The 19,574-nt window shown below is 47.1% G+C and overlaps 1 protein-coding gene and 1 pseudogene across 4 annotated transcripts; both read right to left on the bottom strand.

Annotated features, from left to right (window-relative positions):
• Positions 1–1,056: 1,056 nt before the first annotated feature.
• On the bottom strand, positions 1,057–18,806 carry LOC142069290 (uncharacterized). 4 transcript variants are annotated; one of them, XM_075119916.1, is made up of 6 exons: positions 11,400–13,805; positions 10,271–10,362; positions 5,836–5,923; positions 5,232–5,358; positions 4,514–4,627; positions 1,057–4,184 (listed from the first exon to the last, which is right to left on the bottom strand). In XM_075119916.1, coding segments are annotated over exons 2-6 (1,719 nt in total). In that variant the 5' UTR covers positions 10,273–10,362; positions 11,400–13,805; the 3' UTR covers positions 1,057–2,796. The 4 variants fall into 4 exon arrangements, with proteins under 4 accessions (XP_074976017.1, XP_074976019.1, XP_074976018.1 ...); XM_075119918.1 differs by lacking the exons at positions 10,271–10,362; positions 11,400–13,805 and adding an exon at positions 14,030–14,264; XM_075119917.1 differs by lacking the exon at positions 10,271–10,362 and having other exon boundaries at positions 11,404–11,422.
• Positions 16,565–18,437, bottom strand: LOC142069196 (zinc finger protein 641-like; annotated as a pseudogene).
• Positions 18,807–19,574: the final 768 nt, after the last annotated feature.

Below are 19,574 nucleotides of genomic sequence, written 5' to 3' on the forward strand. Positions count from 1 at the left end.
CAAGTTAAGAAATACTTCAGTTCTTACCCAAATACACGCTTACAGCCAAGTCTTATTAACTCAACTAAGATTTATTAAAAGAAGAAAAGAGAGAGCATGTTGGTTAAAAGACCAACCTCGTCTACGCTATGGGGTTAGGTCAAATTTAGCCGCGTTAGGTCGATTTAAAAATGACTGCATCCACACAGCCAACCCCATTCCGTGGACCTAAAGGGCTCTTAAAATCAATTTATGTACTCCTCCCCGACGAGGGGAGTAGCGCTAAAATCGACCTTGCTGGGTCGAATTTGGGGTAGTGCGGACGCAAATCTATGGTATTGGCCTCCGGGAGCTATCCCAGAGTGCTCCATTGTGACTGATCTGGAGAGCACTTTGCACTCCGATGCACTAGCCAGGTACACAGGAAAAGCCCTGGGAACTTTGGAATTTCATGTCCTGTTTGGTCAGCGTGGCCAACTCAGCAGCACAGGTGACCATGCAGTCCCCCCAGAATCGTAAAGCGTAGAATGTTTCTCGGCTCCCCCTATCGTCTCCGTCCCTGGGGTTATCGCAGATTAAAAGGCAAAAAAAAAGCACTTGTGATTACATGTTTTCTGAGCTCATGCAGTCCTCCCGCATGGATAGGGCACAGCTTAATGCATGGAGGCATTGAGTGGCACAGGCCAGGAAAGAATTAAGTGAGCGTGAAGAGCGGAGGCAGGATGCGATGCTGAGGCTAATGGGGGAGCAAACGGAGATGGTGAAGCGTCTGTTGGAGCTGCAGGAAAGTCAACAAGAGCACAGACCCCCGCTGCATCCACTGTATAATCGCCTATCCTCCTCCCCATGTTCCATAGCGTCCTTACCCAGATGCCCAAGAATGCGGTGGGGGAGGCTCCAGGCACCCAGCCACTCCACTCCAGAGGATGGCCCAAGCAACAGAAGGCTGTCATTCAAACAGTTTGATTTTTAGTGTGGGTGCAGTAAGCACTGTGGCCTTCCCTCCTCCCCAACCCCACCCGGGCTACCTTGTCCGTTATCTCATTTTTTATTAATTAATAAAGAAAGAATGCCTGGTTTCAAAACAATAGTTACTTTATTTCACGGGGGGGAGGGTGGTTGGCTTACAGTGAATTAAAATCAACAAAGTGGGCGGGTTTGCATCAAGGAGAACCACACACAACTGTCACACCATAGCCTGCCCAGTCATGAAACTGGTTTTCAAAGCCTCTCTGATGCACAGCGCGCCTTGCTGCGCTCTTCTAATCGCCCTGGTGTCTGGCTGCTCAAAATCAGACACCAGGCAATTTGCCTCAACCTCCCACCCCACCATAAACGTCTCCTCCTTACTCTCACAGATATTATGACGCACACAGCAAGCAACAATAATAATGGGACTGTTGGTTGCACTGAAGTCTGACCCAGTCAGCAAAGAGCACCAGCGAGCTTTTAAACGTCCAAAGGCACATTCCACCACTTGCTCAGCCTGTAGTTGGCCTGCTCCTTACTACTGTCCAGGCTTCATGAGCCATGGGAGCAAGGGGCAAGTGTGACCGCACAGTGCTGCAGGCTGGGAGAGCAGCCTGAGGCAGAAGCCTCCAGCTCACATGATATTCCAGGCAGGACTGAATCTCCATGAGACAAAACTTAAAGAGAATGACCTGGAGTCTCTGGCTCCCATTCGGTGCTCTAAGAGGAGAATAGCCATGTCTGTCCAGGCGTCCCTGATCTACCTCACCGAGGTCTGCCAGGAGCACCCAGGAGACCTACGACAGCTATCAGTCCTACTACACCATCTGCCACGAAGGCAAGGAGCTGCTGCTGTGTGGTGACATACGGTGAGCTGAGCGGGCTCCATGCTTGCTGTGGTATGGCGTCTGCACGGGTAACCCAGGAAAAAAGGCGCAAAACGATTCTCTGCTGTTGCTTTGAGGGAGGGAGGGGGGCCTGACGACACGTACCCAAAACCCGTGACAATGTTTTTGCCCCATCAGGCACTGGGAGCTTAACCCAGAATTCCAATGGGCAGCAGAGACTGCGGGAACTGTGGGATAGCTACCCACAGTGCACCGCTCTGTAAGTCGATGCTAGTCACAGTAGTGAGGAAACACTCCACCGACTTAATGCGCTTCGTGTGAACATACAAAATCGATTGTATAAAATCGGTTTCTAAAAATCGATTTCTATAAAATCGACCTAATTTCGTAGTGTAGACATACCCACAGACACGCATAGAGTCCTTAGGTCAGTTTCACTGTACAACTGATGCTTTAGAATTGCAAAAAGTCCTTTATAGAATCATTTAATCCAGTCCTAGTCCAATGTCCAAATTTCAATGTCAGGGCAGTCCAGAGGGGACTGGAGATCTCAGTCTTATGATTCACACTCCCCCCCAAAATAAAGCTTAGGCAGATCAGGTAAGAAAGGATCATTTTTGCAGCGTCTCGACAGCACACAGTCCTTGGCTGAACAAGAGGCTTTTGAAGTAACCTTCTATTTCCTAAACATCACTGGTAATTAATTTCATGGCTTAACATAAAGTGATGCTCAATAAAGCAGTTCATAGACAAACAATGACATTATTACAACCAACCAACTAAACCTTTATAATTCCTTTTGATCTCTGAATTAACAGAATATAGCCCTAGACAGGAACCGTATTTCCATTGTTAACCTCTAACAAGATATAGCTAAACAACGACTACTACAGTTACCATTTTCTTCCATGTCTTTAACAATACACGTTTACCTTTCGAAGCTCTAGTTTATCTAACGAGGACACACTTTTCTAATATGTCTCTAAAGGTTGAATCTAGGTCAATGACGTGCAATTTCCTTAACACTTTCTGTCCCTGTGTCAGAGAACTTTAGATCCTGTGTGGATACTCTCATGTTTAATGAGGTGTGATCTATGTGTGAAATTTCCCCACAGTCCAAGCACTTGTGGGGTCTCTCTCCAGTGTGGATTGCCTGATGTCTAACAAGGTTTGAGCTCTGTATGAAACATTTCCCACAGTCTAAGCACTTGTGAGGTCTCTCTCCTGTGTGGATTCTCTGATGTTTAACAAAGTGTGACCTCCATATGAAACCTTTCCCACAGACAAAACACTTGTGGGGTCTCTCTCCTGTGTGGATTCTCTGATGTTTAAGAAGGTCTGACCTCTGTATGAAACATTTTCCACAGTCCTCGCACTTATGGGGTCTCTCTCCTGTGTGGATTCTCTGATGTTTAACAAGGTCTGACCTCCGTATGAATTTTTTCCCACAGTCTAAACATTTATGGCGTCTCTCTCCTGTGTGGAATGCCTGATGTTTAACAAGGTCTGACCTCCATATGAAACTTTTTCCACAGACTAAACACTTATGCGGTCTCTCTCCTGTGTGGAATGCATGATGTTTCAAAAGAGCTGACCTCCGACTGAAACTTTTCCCACAGTCCAAGCACTTGTGAGGTCTCTCTCCTGTGTGGATTCTCTGATGTTGAATAAGGTCTGACCTCTGTATGAAATTTTTCCCACAGTTCACACACTTATGGGGTCTCTCCCCTGTGTGGATTCTCTGATGATTAACAAGGACTGACCTCCGACTGAAACTTTTCCCACAGTCGAAGCACTTATGGGGTCTCTCTCCTGTGTGGATTGCCTGATGATTAAAAAGGTCTGACCTCTGTTTGAAACTTTTCCCACAGTCCAAGCACTTATGGGGTCTCTCTCCTGTGTGGCTTAGCTGATGTCTAATTAGTTCTGACTTCCAAATGAAACATTTCCCGCACTCGAGGCATTGAGAGGGTTTCTCTCTTCTGTGGCTTCTCCCATGGTTATTCAGGGCTGAGCGAGTATTGAAGCTTTCCCCACAGTCCAAGCATTGAAGTGGTTTCTCTCCAGTATGGATTGTCTGATGTGATCTCAGAATGAATCCTTTCCCATAACCGAGGCATTCATAGGGTTTGTCTTCCTTGGAATTTGTCTGCTGGGTTGTGGGATTATTGTCTCCTTCCCCACATTTAATAGATTCATCCACTTTCTTCCTTGGGTGGTTTCCCTGAAGCATCTCTGACCTGTGCCAATTTCCCCAGGCTTCTCCCTGTTCCCAGCACTGGGAAAAATTCCCTTCAGCTCTTCGCACAGAGGTCCCCTGTGGTTCCACTTCCCCGGGAACTTCCTCATGATCATTCTCCTCCTTGTTTTCACCCACTCTCTCATCACCTGCCAGGAAAGAGAGACAATTCAGACAGGTGTCATTGTGCTGGGGAGAAAGAAGAATAGCACCGAGGGAAAACGCGACACACTACAGTTGCGAATACTGAGCAATTGGATTTTGCCTCCACATCCCACACAAACACTCACAGGGAAGGAGAGACAGAATGGAAACTCCTGCAGCTAACAGGACAGGTGGAAAGCCGTGAGCAATATCTGCTGACTACAGCGCTGCCCTGGGCGAGATGAGGAAGAACTGAGGGTGCTTACTCACACCACATTTTTACGATTCTCAACTTTTTCTTCATTCCCCAGATGATTTCAGTGTCAGTCCTCACCTGTGCGGGCCCCTCTCAGGCTCTCTCTTTCCTCGCAGGCCTGGAGATCCGGGACCCACGGCTCTTCCCCTCGTTCCAGGCGGGAGATGAGCTCAGGTTTGGGAAGGGAGAATCCTATGCGGGGGGGAAGGAAAATCAGACCAGATCAGGGTGCGTGGAGGATTGAGAGCGCGTCTGTCACGAAGGACATTCTGTGAGCGGAACCTGTCCCTGTGCTCTGCTGGGGAACATGGAACCCAAGAGGACAGAAACATGGTCGCTGAGCCCCCTTGGGAGAGGCAGATGTCTGGGGAGGTGAGGGGAATTTTTATACTCTCACTAGGTGTTCCCAGGATCTGCGCAGTGTAGGGGCCTTGCTAACGCACACAGCTCTGGTGTTAAACCCCTGCATACTTCTAAGCCTTCCCAACAGCTGGAGCTATTCCCAAGAAGGGAGGTAAACAAGGATTGTGTGTGTGAATGGGATCAATACAGAAAGGACAACGAAAGAATTCAGCCCCTTTGAAAGCTAGAGGGGTGGGGATGAGCTAGCATGTCCATTAAGTTTTGACACCCCGTCTCACTGGAGAGGGCATGGAGATGCAAGTCTCTCGCACAGAGCAACTGTTCATTATGCAAAACATTCCCCTCTGATCTAACTGATGAGGGAAGAACCTGACGAGATTCATACATACAAACTCAATGGCTTCTAATAACCAAGGGGATGGGAATCCCTTACCCAGCGAGGTCACTATCTCGTAGTTCTCCTGCATGACGTCCCTGTAGAGGGCTCTCTGAGCGGGGTCCAGCAGAGCCCCCTGCCCCTGGGTGAAATAAATGGCCACGTCCTCGAAGGTCACCGGCCCCTGAAACAGCAAGAGACCCCCACTCAGCACCTGCTGCCCCAGCCACAATCCCACTAGTCATGGGAAACGAAGAAAAAAAAAGTGAAGCGGTGGGAGGGCCAGAGTAGCAGAATCCCACCCCCACCCTGCTCAAAGCAGCCAGGAGGCTTCAGGGGGTGGGAGAAGGTGAGAGCTCCCTGTCCCCCCCAGCACATGGAGTAGGGCATCCCTGACAGACACAGTCTGATATCGGAAGCAGAGCTCTGAGCCGGGGATAGGAATCCCAAGAGCTTCCCTTCGTATTTCACAGCAGCCTCTGGCTAGCTGGTTCAGGCTCCAGCCCTGTGCAGGGGGGTTGTGTCCCGTTTTTGAAATGGGCGAAGGTCCCTCCCTCCCCACCAACAATGGGCCTACTCAGAAAATCAGCAGGTTTCTCACACCCTGTCTCCTCCCCGCCTCTCCCTTCCCCCGCCCAGCAGCTCCCTGAAAATCCCCTACCTGAGCTGGCTCCATCACAGCCATTTCCCTTCCCTGTCCCCTGGAAGACGGGACGATCTGGAGCGAAATGTGGATGTGATTCCTAAGCCTGTCGGGGTAAGAAGGGCGATGGGGAGGTTACACAAGGGGCTTCAGTCCGTGTCACACCCCGATTCCCCCCAGGCTCTTCAGACCCTCCCAGTAACAGCATCTCTGAGCCAAATACTAGAAAAAGAGCAGAATCAAAGGGGCCATTTTGAGGGATTGGCCCTCATTGCAGTGTAAACCCCTCTCCCTTAGCAATAGCCAGAGCCCTCTGGTGGCATCACCTGAAGAATGAGCTGCCCTGGACTCCCCCGGCAGCCCCTGGGGACAACCAGGCAGAGGCTAATCCCATTGGCCCATCCGCACTCACCCCTTGCCAGAGCCAGCAGTGACTCTGGTCTGATTCCAGTGTGGCTGAGATCTAAAACCTGCCTGGAAATCAGGCCAAGGCCTAGCATAGCCCTGAACACTCAAGAATCAGAGCCCCAAAGATCATGAGTTTGTCCCTTTTTAAAAAAAATCCAGTGGAAGCTGGGAGCAGTGTGTATTCGGGAAGGGAGGGGGTTGCCCGTGGATATTTCCCTTGTAACTAGGCTCTGCCAGGGAAATGTAACTTAGACAGGCATCATTGTCTTTTACCCCTGTTGTACATGAGGATGTAGGGGCGGCCCTAGACTAGCTGCCAGCAACTGATGCCCTAGGCAAACCATGCAATCAGCACCCCCACCCGCAAATGCCCACAGCAGATCTAGGCTGAGGTTTTTGGTAAACTGGGAAACATTTTGCCCCTTTTTTCCTTTTAACGTTTTTTAAGCATTTTCTTTTAAACAGAGGCTTAATTATTCGGTTTGTCCATCTGTCCTTCTATCCAACCAATGTTTCTGAGATCAGATAAAATAGAGACTCAACATTTTCAGAATAGATTTGTACATGACAGCTAGATGATATTTCAGTCTGATTTCAAATAAAAATGTATTAAAAATGTTAATTATAATTATTTATTATTAGAAATCTGAGATCATCCATTACACTATCCTGCTTTAACTGCCATTACCACCACATCCAATATAGAAAGAAGTAAGAAAACTCATCAATGAACTTTAACCAGTATTTACAAAAACACTCTGAATAAGAAACACTCTGTGCTCTTAAAACATGACTTTTCTTGCTTTTAAGTTTTGAAAATTCAGACACTAGTTCTTTTCGCCTTGGTCTAAACTGGGGGGGGGGGGGGGGGGCGATGTAAGGTACGCAACTTCAGCTACGTGAATACCTCGATCGACTTACCACGGCATCTTCATGGCGTTGGGTCGACGGCCACTGCTCCACCGTCGACTCCACTTCCAAGAGCAATCGGGGATCAATTTATCGCATCAAGACTAGACGTGATAAATCGACCCCCGATAGATCACTACCCGCCGATCTGGCAGGTAGACATACCCTTAGATCCAGTTTTCTAGCTATTTCATGCTCTGTAGTCATTGTTGAAAGTCCAACAAGTCTCTCTTGCATTGTTGAAAGCAGGTATGTTTTGATCAATTTTAACTTTGAGAAGCTAGGTTCCCCACTAGCTATGGAAACTGGCAAACTTAAAATAATGCATAGAGCTATTAAAGTGTTTGGAAAACTGCCTGAGAGTTTATTTTCACAAACAAAGTTCAGTACTTCTAAAGGAGTGTAATGTTTCTTAAGTTGTCTTGAAAAGCCTGAAGCTGACTACACAAATCTGTAGCATCAATGTCTTTTGAATTTTCATGAGTCAATGCCAACTCCAGTTTTATGGAAAATTCTCTTATCTGTTTTTCTGTTTTCTTTTGCAAGCTGTGGATATCATACAGAAAGCCAAATACTGACTCTAGCTGCTGCATCTGTTGAAATCTTTCGTCAACCGAGTGAATAGCAGTATCAAGGACTGTGAAGTAGAAATTCACTTTGAACCTTTGCTTTGGGTTCTGAATGGGTGTGTCTCGTCCTTCATATGAAAACTGCTGTTTCTTTTGCCGAATGCGAACGGGCTCTGCCTCAAATTCTGTCGGAAAGTCTATTTCTTCAGCAAGCTCGAGAGAATCTACCAGTGTTCTTTCGAACCCTTCATCAGTTCTGAATTCCTCCAGAATATTTTTAGTTTTCTGCAGTTTTTGATAGCAGAATGTATGTTCAGGTTCTTTTCCTGAAGCTGCTTACTACTGAGGTTAATCTCAAAAAGGATATTATACAACAAAATAAGTGAAGTCATAAATTTGAACTTGGAAAGGCCATTTGCAAGAGCTTCTGCATCTGAACGTTTTGCAGATGATCCAGTAAAGGTAGTATCATCAGAAATTTCAATTAGGGCATCGTAAATGTTTCCAAGTTCATAACGAAGAGTCTTCAAAGCATCAATGCAACTCTCCCATCTGATCTGACTAAGTGGTTTCACAGTTAGAGAATTCACATGGCAAATCAGAATCTCCCAACGGCATGTTGAGCCTGAGAAAAAACACATAAACACGTTGCACCAGGTCCAAGAAACTCCTTGCCTCCAAATAGCATCTAGCAGCATCATTGACAACCAAATTCAGAGAATGCGCATTGCAAGGAATGAATAAAGCCCTAGGACTGATTTCCATCATTCTCCTTTGTACACCATTGTCTTTACCCTTCACATTACTCCCATTACCATAGCCTTGGCCACGTAAGTTTTCAACAGATAATGACATTGTTTCAAGAATCGTTTCAGTCATAAATGCTCCAGTCATCTCCTTCAGTGGTACGAAACCGCAAAAATGTTCCTTTATGAGCACTTCAACATTATCTTCATCTGCAGACTTTTCCGTATCCACAAAACGAATGATTATCGTCATTTGTTCAATATGACTCACATCGGGTGTACAGTCCAGTATTATTGCAAAGTATTTTGCAGAATGGGCAGCTTCTATAATTTTCTTTTTAATGGCATTTGCTAGGATTTGAATCAGTTCATTCTGCACATTTTTTCCTAAGTAATGAACCTGTGTTTCATGATCAGTTATTTTACGTAGATGCTCCTTCATGACTGGATCAAACAAAGCTAGGTATTCAACACATTTTAAAAAGTTTCCATTACCTGGAGTTATAATTTTTCATTTCTACCGTGGCCGCAGAATGCTAAATTTTGCCCACTGAGAAATCTCACTAAAGCAATGAGACGCTCTAATATTTGTTGCCAATATTCTTCTTTTTCCTTGATCACACATAAATTTTCTTCATCGACAGTTTTTCCTTTTTTCAATCGTAATTCAAGTTCTTTCCAATTTTGAAAACATTCCAAATGTTCTGTACTTCTTTCATGTGAAGAGAGAATTGAAGATGTTTTCCCAGTCCTTCGAACCATTTTCAGTAAGTGGTATACCAATTGCTTGATTTCTAAACAACTTGCAGCAAAAGAAAAACACAGAGTCCTTCGACACTAAATATTGTAACCACTTTCGATGAATTTCTTCCCCATGAATGAGTTTCCTCTTGTAATGCTGAGCAGAGAATTTTTTTTTTTTATTTCCATCCTTAGGGAAGGGAAATTCATGAACTTGTTCGGGTCCATGTTCCACGAGAATTTGCCACACCCTGTCATCACATGTGGGCAATGAAACTGGCTCCCCAAATTGTAACTTGTTTGTAACTTCCTCATCCTTTCTTTCTTCTACTTCATTTACTTCAATTTCTACATGTCTCTCTGAAGGTGAATAAATTTTCTCCACTTCTGTATCAGTCTGATGCTGTGAGCTACCCTCATCTCGAAGTAATATACCTTCATCTTGATGTTCCAAACTGCTTTCATGCTTTTCATGGATGTGAACTAACCTCCTCTCCAAGTAAAAGACCTTCAGCTGGATGCTGTGAACTACTTCCATCTTTATTTGGATTAAAGAGAAGATATTTCTGGAAGGATCCCTGCTATTTCGCTTGGTCCTTTTCCTTCTCAGCCTTTCGTTTCCAATATTCAACTCCTGAGGGTTTTCTTTTTCCTCTTTCTGCCATGGGGCATTTGAATATTGTTATGTACTGTGCTCCCCACTGCAAGCATGATAGCGTTAAGGATGGCTGACACATCCACCACATGGCTGGCGATTTAAACCACACTGCAGCCATCCCAACGCGTCTTTTCACTGCTTAAAGGTTCAGTGATTAGTAACATACACTCACTCACCTATTAAAACAGCTAGTTACAGCGTTTACATGGAAACAAAATGACCTTTTTCGATGTTATAACCCGATACTGATTGTTTGGAAAGTAATCCCCTTCCTCACGGTTACCCGCTTGGAGTGTGATGTCATCACTTTCGTAGTCTATTAAGCATTACCGTTGTTACTTTTCTTTTGTAGACCTTATTACATGTGAACCAGTTATAACAAAGAAAAGTTCTAACGTTTAATAATGCTTAAAGATACTCACATTTTGGATTTATAACGCTGAAAGACGTTATTCTTTATTCTTTGGCACCAAGAAACACAAATTTCCACAGTATTTGCTCAATTCTTAGCCATCTACCTGCAACGTGTTAAAATGACCGTTTGACATGTATCAACTTGCGATATCACCGCTCTACATGAATTTCTGGCTATGTGACCTTCATGTATATTCCAGTTAGCTGTCACTAGCATTGCAGCTCTTGCGGCTGGCGGAAGTGTTTCATTGTGGCTGAGTTATTGCTTATCAAGATTGCGGAGTGGGTCATCCTGACCCTATATCGCAAATTGGAAAAAAAATTAACTAAAATATTCTTTATTTTTGCAGTAAATAAAATATTTGACATATTAATATATTCTCAAAAATTTAGAGAAATGAATTATAAGTCATATTCCGTCCGTACACGAACGGGAATTGAACTAATGACATCTTCATTATTTTATTTGTATTTTTTTCCATCTTTTTGGGGGGGGGTTCATTTTTTTTTTTAATTTTATTTTTTTCCTCGAATTTGGTGCCCCATTTAACTTGGCACCCTAGGCGACCACCTATTTCACCTATATGGATGAGCCGCCCCTGTGAGGATGGTCATATCTGTGTCTGTGAGTGTGATGCTCACAAAGGTGTGAGGCACAGTCTGGCAGGTGTAACAAAAATATATTAAGCTCACTTTACAAATTGTCATGTCTTGTCTCAGCACAGGTGCAGAGCGTAGGGCTGATCTTGCTCCAAAGCATCCAGAAGTAGGGAGGGGCTTACCAGACATGCTCTGAATTTGTTTCCAAAGCTGCATCGGATGTTTTCATTGGGGACATGGCACCTGGCCCGGCCGCTCCCTCTTTACTCACCTGAGAGCTGAGGCAATCAGAGCTTGGAGGGGAGATAGGTATTTAGGACAGTCACAGTCTCCATGCTCTGGAACGGCTCTGAATGAAGCCAGGCAAGACTCTGGTGCAGTGTGTCTCCCTCAGGGCACACTCTCACCAGGGCAAGAGATCAAAGGAGTCTTTATAGTTCACTCCCATGGAACAAGAGTGCCGCCATTTGGTCTGTGTTCCTTACAAAGGGGATCACCGAGCAGCCAGGCCAACACCCTCTGTGCGCACAGCAGGACCTACCGTGACACTATCCGGCCTTCGCCCTCCTGCTCATGAAGGATGTCCTGTCCTTTGCAGAAGAGAGAAGAGGAGCGAGATCACCTTACATTTCCACCTCAACCCATGTACTGAAATTCTGTCAGACCAAAGCTGATACTTGGGAAATATCCTAATGGCATTTCTACACAAAGGAACATTCAGGGAAGATGAGATGAGCGCCCAACTGCTTCTCTTTGGACTTGCAAAATTGCATGTGGGTTACACCTGGACTATAGAGTACTTAAAAAATGTTCAAGAAGTGATCAAAGACCTCATCATTTATAGTGTTGGGGGGGAAGGTCTCCTGCACTGGTCTGTGGCTGTCCTGACTGCCAAAGTCAAAATTAAGGCCACCTGACTTCTGAATGAGAGCGTCCACATAGGGGTTTAAAGTCCTGGGATTCACGTGCATTAACTTCACACCTTTAACATCAGACCATGCAGACAAGCCCTGAAGAAGTAAAGGGAAGGAAATAAGAGAAATTGGTGAAAGGGGCTGGGGGAGACTCTGCTAATTCTTTTAGTTTTAAAAGATTTAATTTGTTTTCTGTGACACCCCCACAAATGGACGCAGACATTCAGATGCAGCACCTGGCACAGGAGCAGGAGACACACAATCAGCATCAGAGTTTTCAGCCCATGAACAATAACGGGTCATTTAACATCAGAGTCAGCAGCACAGTCTGTCTAGAAGAAAATGGGTGTTATTCCCATGGGGTACCTCCCCTGCATTAGCTAGCCCACTGCGAAAACATAAAGGAAAGGGTCAGGTCAGCACACTGTGTCCCCCGGCCTGACCAATGCAAAGGACACATAGAATAATTCATTTTAAAAATTCTTCGACTTTGGCCGTACAAATCAGTACACATGTCAAAACGAAGAACATCCCTGAAATGGATCACAACAAAAATGGTAAAACGTAGGCCATTAGAAGTATAAACAATGTGGTTGAAAAATCCACATGAATGCACGCAATAAATGAACTCAGGAAAGTAAAGTGGGCACTTCAGAGTGTGCAGGATGGAGGGTTACTTACAGAAATAAGGTTTTAAAATCAATTTTCAATTGCAAGTGGGGGAGGGGAATCACGTTCCCAGAAGTGTAAAATGGCACTGAATGTTACAGGGTTGGACAACCATTCTAGATGTATGGACCCTTTGGAAGCAGTAAACCTATGTAGCTAGTACACCCCAAAGGCTCAAACACAGAAAGGTAATAAAAGAAAAGCCTCTTTCTTTCTTTCTTTCTTTCTTTCTTTCTTTCTTTCTTTCTTTCTTTCTTTCTTTCTTTCAGTTCTAGACTGTTGGGTTCATAACTCACAGGGTTTGAATTCTTGGGGTTGTCAATCTATCTTGGGGTTGCATATCTATGCTTAGTAAAAAAAAAAAAAACCACAGAAAGTTCCTTTTGAGAAGCCCTGTACACGAGACATTCTAAGGCCCTTAGGGGCATATTTTTGAAAGGATTTCGGCCACTAGTGGAATATTACAAAGTATCTAGGAGCCTTGAACCTTGAAACTTCTGGCCGTTAGTGAATATTTGGGAACCAAATTCTGTACATAAATGGGACATGGGATAAAGCACTAGGGTGCTGGATAGAGAGAAAAAGTAACAATTGGCTAAAGCAAAGGCAAGTGAAAGAGTTTTCAGACCAGCCCATGAAATCAGTCATCGAAAGCTTATGCTCAAATAAATTTGTTGTGGCACCTTAGAGACTAAGTCCTCCTTTTCTTTTTGCGAACATTGCAATAGAAACAGGAACTGTTACAGTATCACAGTGAGATGTGAGAACAACTATTAATATTTCCCATGATTATATGCCATTAAAATAGGAATACCGTGGCAGAATGATGTCCCTCCGCACAATGCTAATGAAGTTTAGGATGCAGAGCTCAGAGTAATAAAAAGAATATTTTCAGAAGGAACTAATGTAAAGGAGTGAAACTGCCCAGACTGGATTCCAAGGGGAGTCCAACTCAGAGGGACAGGGGCTAGGACACATGGATGAAGCGCTGGGCAGCTTTACGCAGACACAGGAACTGAGACTGGGATTCTTTTAAACACTCAAAGCCGGTGTGACCGTGAGATCTGTGTGGGGGTGTCTGTAAATATTTCACTGGATCAAGTCCCCTCTAGCACCTCAGTAACATCTTATGCAGGGGGAGAGCAGCCCTGTCCGGGCACCACAATGTACAAGGCCTTTAAGGACAGGGCCCTGGGAAATGGGCACTAAAATCCTAGGAAAGGGTAGAGGAAAAGCCCCAGTGGCCCCCCCCACACACACACACATTTTTGCAACCACTGCAGCTGGCTCAGCCCATCTGGGGGAACTTTTATCCCCTCTGCCCCTCATTATTCCTGGGTTTCCCCCTCCAGCCTGCCTGGCGGGGCCTGTGCCCCGGTTCTTCCCCCGCAACCCACCTAGATGTCGCTGTCCCAACCCCCAACGTGAGCCGGGCTGGCTCCCCCCGCCCCGCACACACCGGGGGCTGGCGGCAGCTTTCCCGGGCCGGGGCAGGGAATCGCAGCCGGCTCCGCGGGGAGCAGCCCGGGGCCAAACCCGCCCCCTGCAGCCCGGGTGGCGGGGGGATGGGAGGGTCTCTCTTACCTTCCCTCCGAGCGGGGCCCCCCGGGGCAGGGGCCGGGCCGGGAAGGGGCCCTGGCCGGGCTGGGGGCTCTGCCCTGGGAGAGGCTCCCGGGGAGCAGCGGGCAGGGCCCGGCTGGAGGTTCCCCTCTCCCGGCTGCAGCCCGGGCTCCGGGCTCCCAGCACCAGCCGCCGGGGCGCGGGGATCTCGCCGGGAGCCAGAGTCCCCGCAGCGGCTGCGAGTCACTTCCTGGGCCGGGCTGAGCCCCGCGATCGCTCCCCCCAGAGCCGCCCCCCAGCCGCTCCTGGGTCCTAGCGATCAACCCACCGCGCTGCAGCCCCCTGCCCCAGACCCTGCCCCCTGGGGACCCATCTCCCCGGGCTCCTGCAGCTTCTCCCAGTCCTCTGTAGAAACTTCTCCTGTCACCGTTCAGCCTTGCTTGCAGCCTCCCTGTAGGATAAAACCTGATCAGTCCGTCTGTGGCAAACTTCTCTCTGCACTGGGCTGGCTAAGGCCTTGCTCTAACCCGCCCCTCTGGTCACAGGCTACTGGCACTGGTGAAAAACATCTGGGTGTCTCAGCCGACTGGGCCAGATTTGTAGGGGAGAGAGAGAGAAGGCAAAAGGAGAGAGAGCAGAAGTTGGGGGTGGCATAATAGTTTAGCCCACTGGCAGAGGTGAAAATAAGCCGGGCTGGTCTGGCATACTGGCAAGAGCTGGTACACTGCCGGCCGCACCGGCACGGGGCAGCTTCCCTGGGCCAGCGGTTTAAAGGGCTTGAGGCTCCTGGCAGTGGCTGGAGCTCTGGGCCCTTTAAATCACTGCCTGAAATCCAGGGCTCTGGCAGTGGGGCTCGGGCATTGATTTAAAGGGCCAGGGGCTCTGGCCACCGCTACTGCAGCGGAGCCCTGGGCCCTTTACATTGATGCCGGAGCCCCAGGGCTCCAGGCCACTGCTGCAGCTACTGCTCCTGCCATGATTTAAAGAGCCTGGGGCTCCCAGTCCCTGCTACTGCAGCAGCCGGAGTCCTGGGCCCTTTAAATCTCAATTTAAAGGGCCCAGGGATTTAAAGACCCCGCCAATTCCGGATGAGGCCCCGCCCCCTGCTCAGGATTCTGGCATACCGCTAAGTCCTTTAAGTTACTTTCACCCCTGACCATTGGGAAGGAAACAGACACATGTGGGGAAGGCTGGCAGCAGAACCTCATGTTTCACATGCCTGGGGAAGTTCAGGATTTAGCCAAAATCAAAGTCGGTGGAATTGAGGATGTCGGCTGGCTCCCCTTCTCTGGTTTGCCCTGCTTAGCTTGTCTTTCAAGATCAGGGTGATGAAAGCTCAATGGTGCCATGCTGGGTCCCAGAAGTCAGGGGGTGTGAGGTATACCCCAGGGTACAATCTGGATTGTTGAACTGCTTAATTCTCCATCCCAGGGCATCTTTCATTCTGCTTCCCAGGGTGAATAAAAATCAATTATTTAAAAAAATATATCAGTTTTTTAATTTAAATTGGATTTTTATGATAAAATGCTTTTTGAGGAAAACACTTATCTAAAGATAGTTTTAATTAAGATATCTTTGAGCTATAATATATCTCATCAGGGAATAGGGATTATAGATTCTAATTCTATAGTATGAGACAATATATTCATGTAATGTTTAAGAAAAGTTTTGTCAATGAGCTCCTATAGTTCATTCATTAAGGACCCAATTTTACAGGGTTCCATAGGCTTCTGTATAGATTATTTAGGCTAATCTATCCATCTACCCAGTGCTTAGTCTCGAAGATCCAGTCAGAGATGCTTCGTTTTCCAGTTTTCAGACTGTGGCTTTGTGTTTCCAGAGGTAACATGCTTGTTAACAGCAAAAATGTTTTAAAATAAATTAATATATAGAGGTGAGAAATAACAGACCTCACCTCTATTGTCCCTCTGCAAATCTGTGTACAGAGTCAATCCCTTACCTCTCTCCAAAAGTGCAAAGTTTCAAAAAGTTGAATGAATAGAAGACCGTTGGAGGCGGAATAGATCTGGACAAGGAGAAGATGTCTGGAGATAAATGTGAGATGTGATGGACATATGCTTTTCTGTTAAAATATTATATCTTTGCTGTTAAAGAAAAAAATCCAGAATACTTAACGTTGTTGTTTTTTTATTTAAATAAAACAATTTAAATGTCTGTCTGGTGATGTTCTCCTCCTAATACAGCATGACATGAATGAAATAACCAAACAATGATATAACCAAATGAAAATAAATGAAATGAAATAACCAAACATTCATTGTCTGATATAACTGTAAAACTCATCTGAAAAGTTTTCAAAATAAATCACTGTTTAAAAATGTATTGTGTGTACCTTCTAAAAATGAAACCTACATTTATCTCTGAGTTGTGAAGAATATGTATTAAGGTTATTACAACCAACAAGAATGCACTTTTATGTAAAAAGAAAAGGAGTACTCGTGGCACCTTAGAGACTAACCAATTTATTTGAGCATGAGCTTTCGTGAGATACAGCTCACTTCATCACGAAAGCTCATGCTCAAATAAATTGGTTAGTCTCTAAGGTGCCACAAGTACTCCTTTTCTTTTTGCGAATACAGACTAACACGGCTGTTCCTCTGAAACCTGTCACTTTTATGTAGAACACCATGATGAAATCAAATCCACCCTGCTGCTTCCCTGTGTGAACAACAAACCCCTCCGTGCTCTGCTCACACACAGCCACTAGCATCCAAACTCACTCCTGACTGCAGTGTACTGAGTGTGACTAGCCAGACACTTATGAAGTTACTAAAGGACACAGCAACATCAGCCAGTTTTTTACTCCCAGCCTTGCACCCCGGGAATCTGCATCTTGGACTGCTCAGTCTGTTCACTTTGCAGGACAAACTCAATAATTAGTGGGTCATCCCCCCCACAAAGGGGTCGGATTAGGCCACAGTCTTGTTCTCTCAACTCTTATCCCCCAAACACTTCAATGAAAACACACAGGTCCAGACAAAACACTAACCGCGGCCAATGGGAGCTTCGGGGGAGGTAACTGGATCCCTGTGCTCTCCCTCCCTCAGGTCCCGGCAACTTCCTGGAGCGGTGAGGGGCAGGGCAGATAGTCGGGGGGGTGGGGTCCATGGGGAGCTGGCAGGCCATAGAAAATAACCCCGCGTGTTTGAGACCCCTGACTTACAGGGTCTTTCTCCTCTGTGGCTTAACTGATGTCTAATTAGTTGTGACTTCCAAATGAAACATTTCCTGCATTTGAGGCATTGAGAGGGTTTCTCTCCATAGTGGTTTCTCCCATGGTTATTAAGATCTGAGAGCTTATTGAAGCTTTTGCCATGGTCCAAGCATTGAAGGGGTGTCTCTCCAGTATGGATTGTCCGACATGTCACAAGCTGTGATCTCACAATGAATCCTTTCCCACACTGCAGACAGTGCCAGGGTGTCTCTTCCTTGGGATTTGTCTGCTGCGCTCTGGGATCTTTGGCTCCTCCCCCACCATTAGTAGATTCATCCACTTTGTTCCTGGGGTGGTTTCCCAGAAGCCTCTCTGACCTGTGCCAATTTCCCCAGGCTTCTCCCTGCTCCCAGGAATGGGAAAAATTCCCTTCAGCTCCTCCCAAAAAGGTCCCCTGTGGTTGCACTTCTCCAGGAACTTCCTGATGATGATTCCGGTCCTTGTTCTCAGCACCTGCTGGGAGAGACACAATTCAGACAGGAGTCATTGTGCTGGGGAGAAACAGGAATAGCACCGAGGGAAAACCTAACACAAAGACTGAGCAATTGGATTCTGCTTCCACATCCCACCCAAACACTGACAGGGAAGGAAAGCTGGGAAGCAAACTCCTGCAGCTAAGAGGCTGGGTGGAATGCCCTGAGCGATAACTGCTGACTACAGCCCTGTCCTGGCTGAGATGAGAAAGAACTGGGGGCATTACTCACACCTCATTTTGGGATTCTCAACTTTTTTCTTATTTCTCCACATGGTTTCTGTGTCAGTCCTCACCTGTGTGGGTGCATCTCAGAAGCCTTCCTTCCTTCCAGGCCTGGAGATCGGGCACCCACGGCTCTTCCCCTCATTCCAGCTGGGCGATCAGCTCAGGTTTGGGAATGGGAAATCCTGTGCAGAAGGCGAAATCAGACCAGATCAGGGTGCATGGAGCATTGGTGGAGGATTTGTTACTAAGGACATTCTGTGAGTGGAACCTGTCCCTGTGCTCTGCTGGAGGAACGTGGAATCCAAGAGGATTGGGAAATTATCACTGAGCCCCGTTCCACAGATGAAGTTGTCTGGGGAGGTGAGTTGAATTATTATTACACCCTCACTAGGCGTTCCCAGGATCTGTGTGCTCTGGGGGCCTTGCTGACTCACACACAGGTCTGCACTTAAGACCCTGCCTCTTCCTAAACCTGCAGAGCCCAGAGCCCTCCCCATGCATGGAGCTAGTCTCAAGAAGGGAAGTGAACAGTGATTGTATGTGCAGCCAAGAAACAAGACAGGACAATGCTGGATTTATGCCCCTTAAAAGCTGGAGGGGTGGGGATGGTTTAGCTTGTCCATTGGGTTTTGACAACCTTGTCTCACTGGAGAGGGCAAGGAGATGCAAGTATTTCTCACATGGCAGCTGTGCATTATGGAACCCATTTGGCTCTGATCTAACTGACCGGGAAAGAACCGGACCACATTCAGATACGCAGGTCCCACGGCTTCTAATAACTGAGGGGACAGGAATCCCTTACCCAGCGAGGTCACCGTCTCGTAGTTCTCCTGCATGACGTTCCTGTAAAGGGCTCCCTATGCGGGGTCCAGCAGAGCCCCCTGCCCCTGGATGAAATAAATAGCCACCTTCTCGAAGGTCACCGGCATCTGAAACGCCAAGAGTCCCTCACTCAGCACTTGCTGCCCCAGATACAATCCCACTAGTCACGGGAAAGGAAAAAAACTGTAAAGATGTGGGAGGGCCAGAGTAGCAGAATCCCACCCTCACCCTGCTCAGAGCAGCCAGGAGGCTTCAGGGGGTGGAGAAGGTGAGAGCTCCTTGTCCGCCCCAGCACAGGGAGCAGAGCAGGGTCTTCTCATTTCCCACACGCTTGCCAGCCACAGGAGGAGACGGGAAGCAGAGCTTTGAGCTGGGGACGGGACAGGAATCCTGACAGCTTCCCTTCGTATTTCACAGCAGCCTCTGGCCAGTAAGGTCAGGCTCCAGCACTGGGAGTCTTGAAAATGTTCCCAGCCCTGCCGAGGGGGTTTATATCCTGTTTGAGAAATGGGGGAATGTCCCCTCCCCCTTTCCCTGCCACCAATGGGCCTACTCAGAAACTCAGCAGGTTTCTCACACCCTGTCTCCTCCCTGCCTCTCCCTCCCCCCGCCCAGCAGCTCCCTGAAAATCCCCTACCTGAGCTGGCTCCATTACAGCCACTTCCCTTCCCCGTCTCCTGGAAGGCAGGATGATCTGGAGCGAAACATGGACATATTCCTCAGCCTGTCGGGGCGACAGGGGCGATGGGCGAGGTTACAGAAGGGGCTTCAGTCCATGTCACCCCCAGATTCCCTCCAGGCTCTTTAGACCC

Source organism: Caretta caretta, chromosome 14 (genome assembly GCF_965140235.1).
Source record: "Caretta caretta isolate rCarCar2 chromosome 14, rCarCar1.hap1, whole genome shotgun sequence".
In the NCBI taxonomy this organism is placed as follows: Eukaryota; Metazoa; Chordata; order Testudines; family Cheloniidae; genus Caretta; species Caretta caretta.

Bases quoted from the DNA above. Each gene is read 5' to 3' on its own strand.
- LOC142069290 (XM_075119916.1), bottom strand. The intron at 4,628-5,231 runs GTAAGGGATTCC...CCCCCCGCATAG, and splicing joins CGAGATAGTGACCTCGCTGG to GATTCTCCCTTCCCAAACCT. The intron at 4,185-4,513 runs GTGAGGACTGAC...CTTTCCTGGCAG, and splicing joins CCTGAGAGGGGCCCGCACAG to GTGATGAGAGAGTGGGTGAA.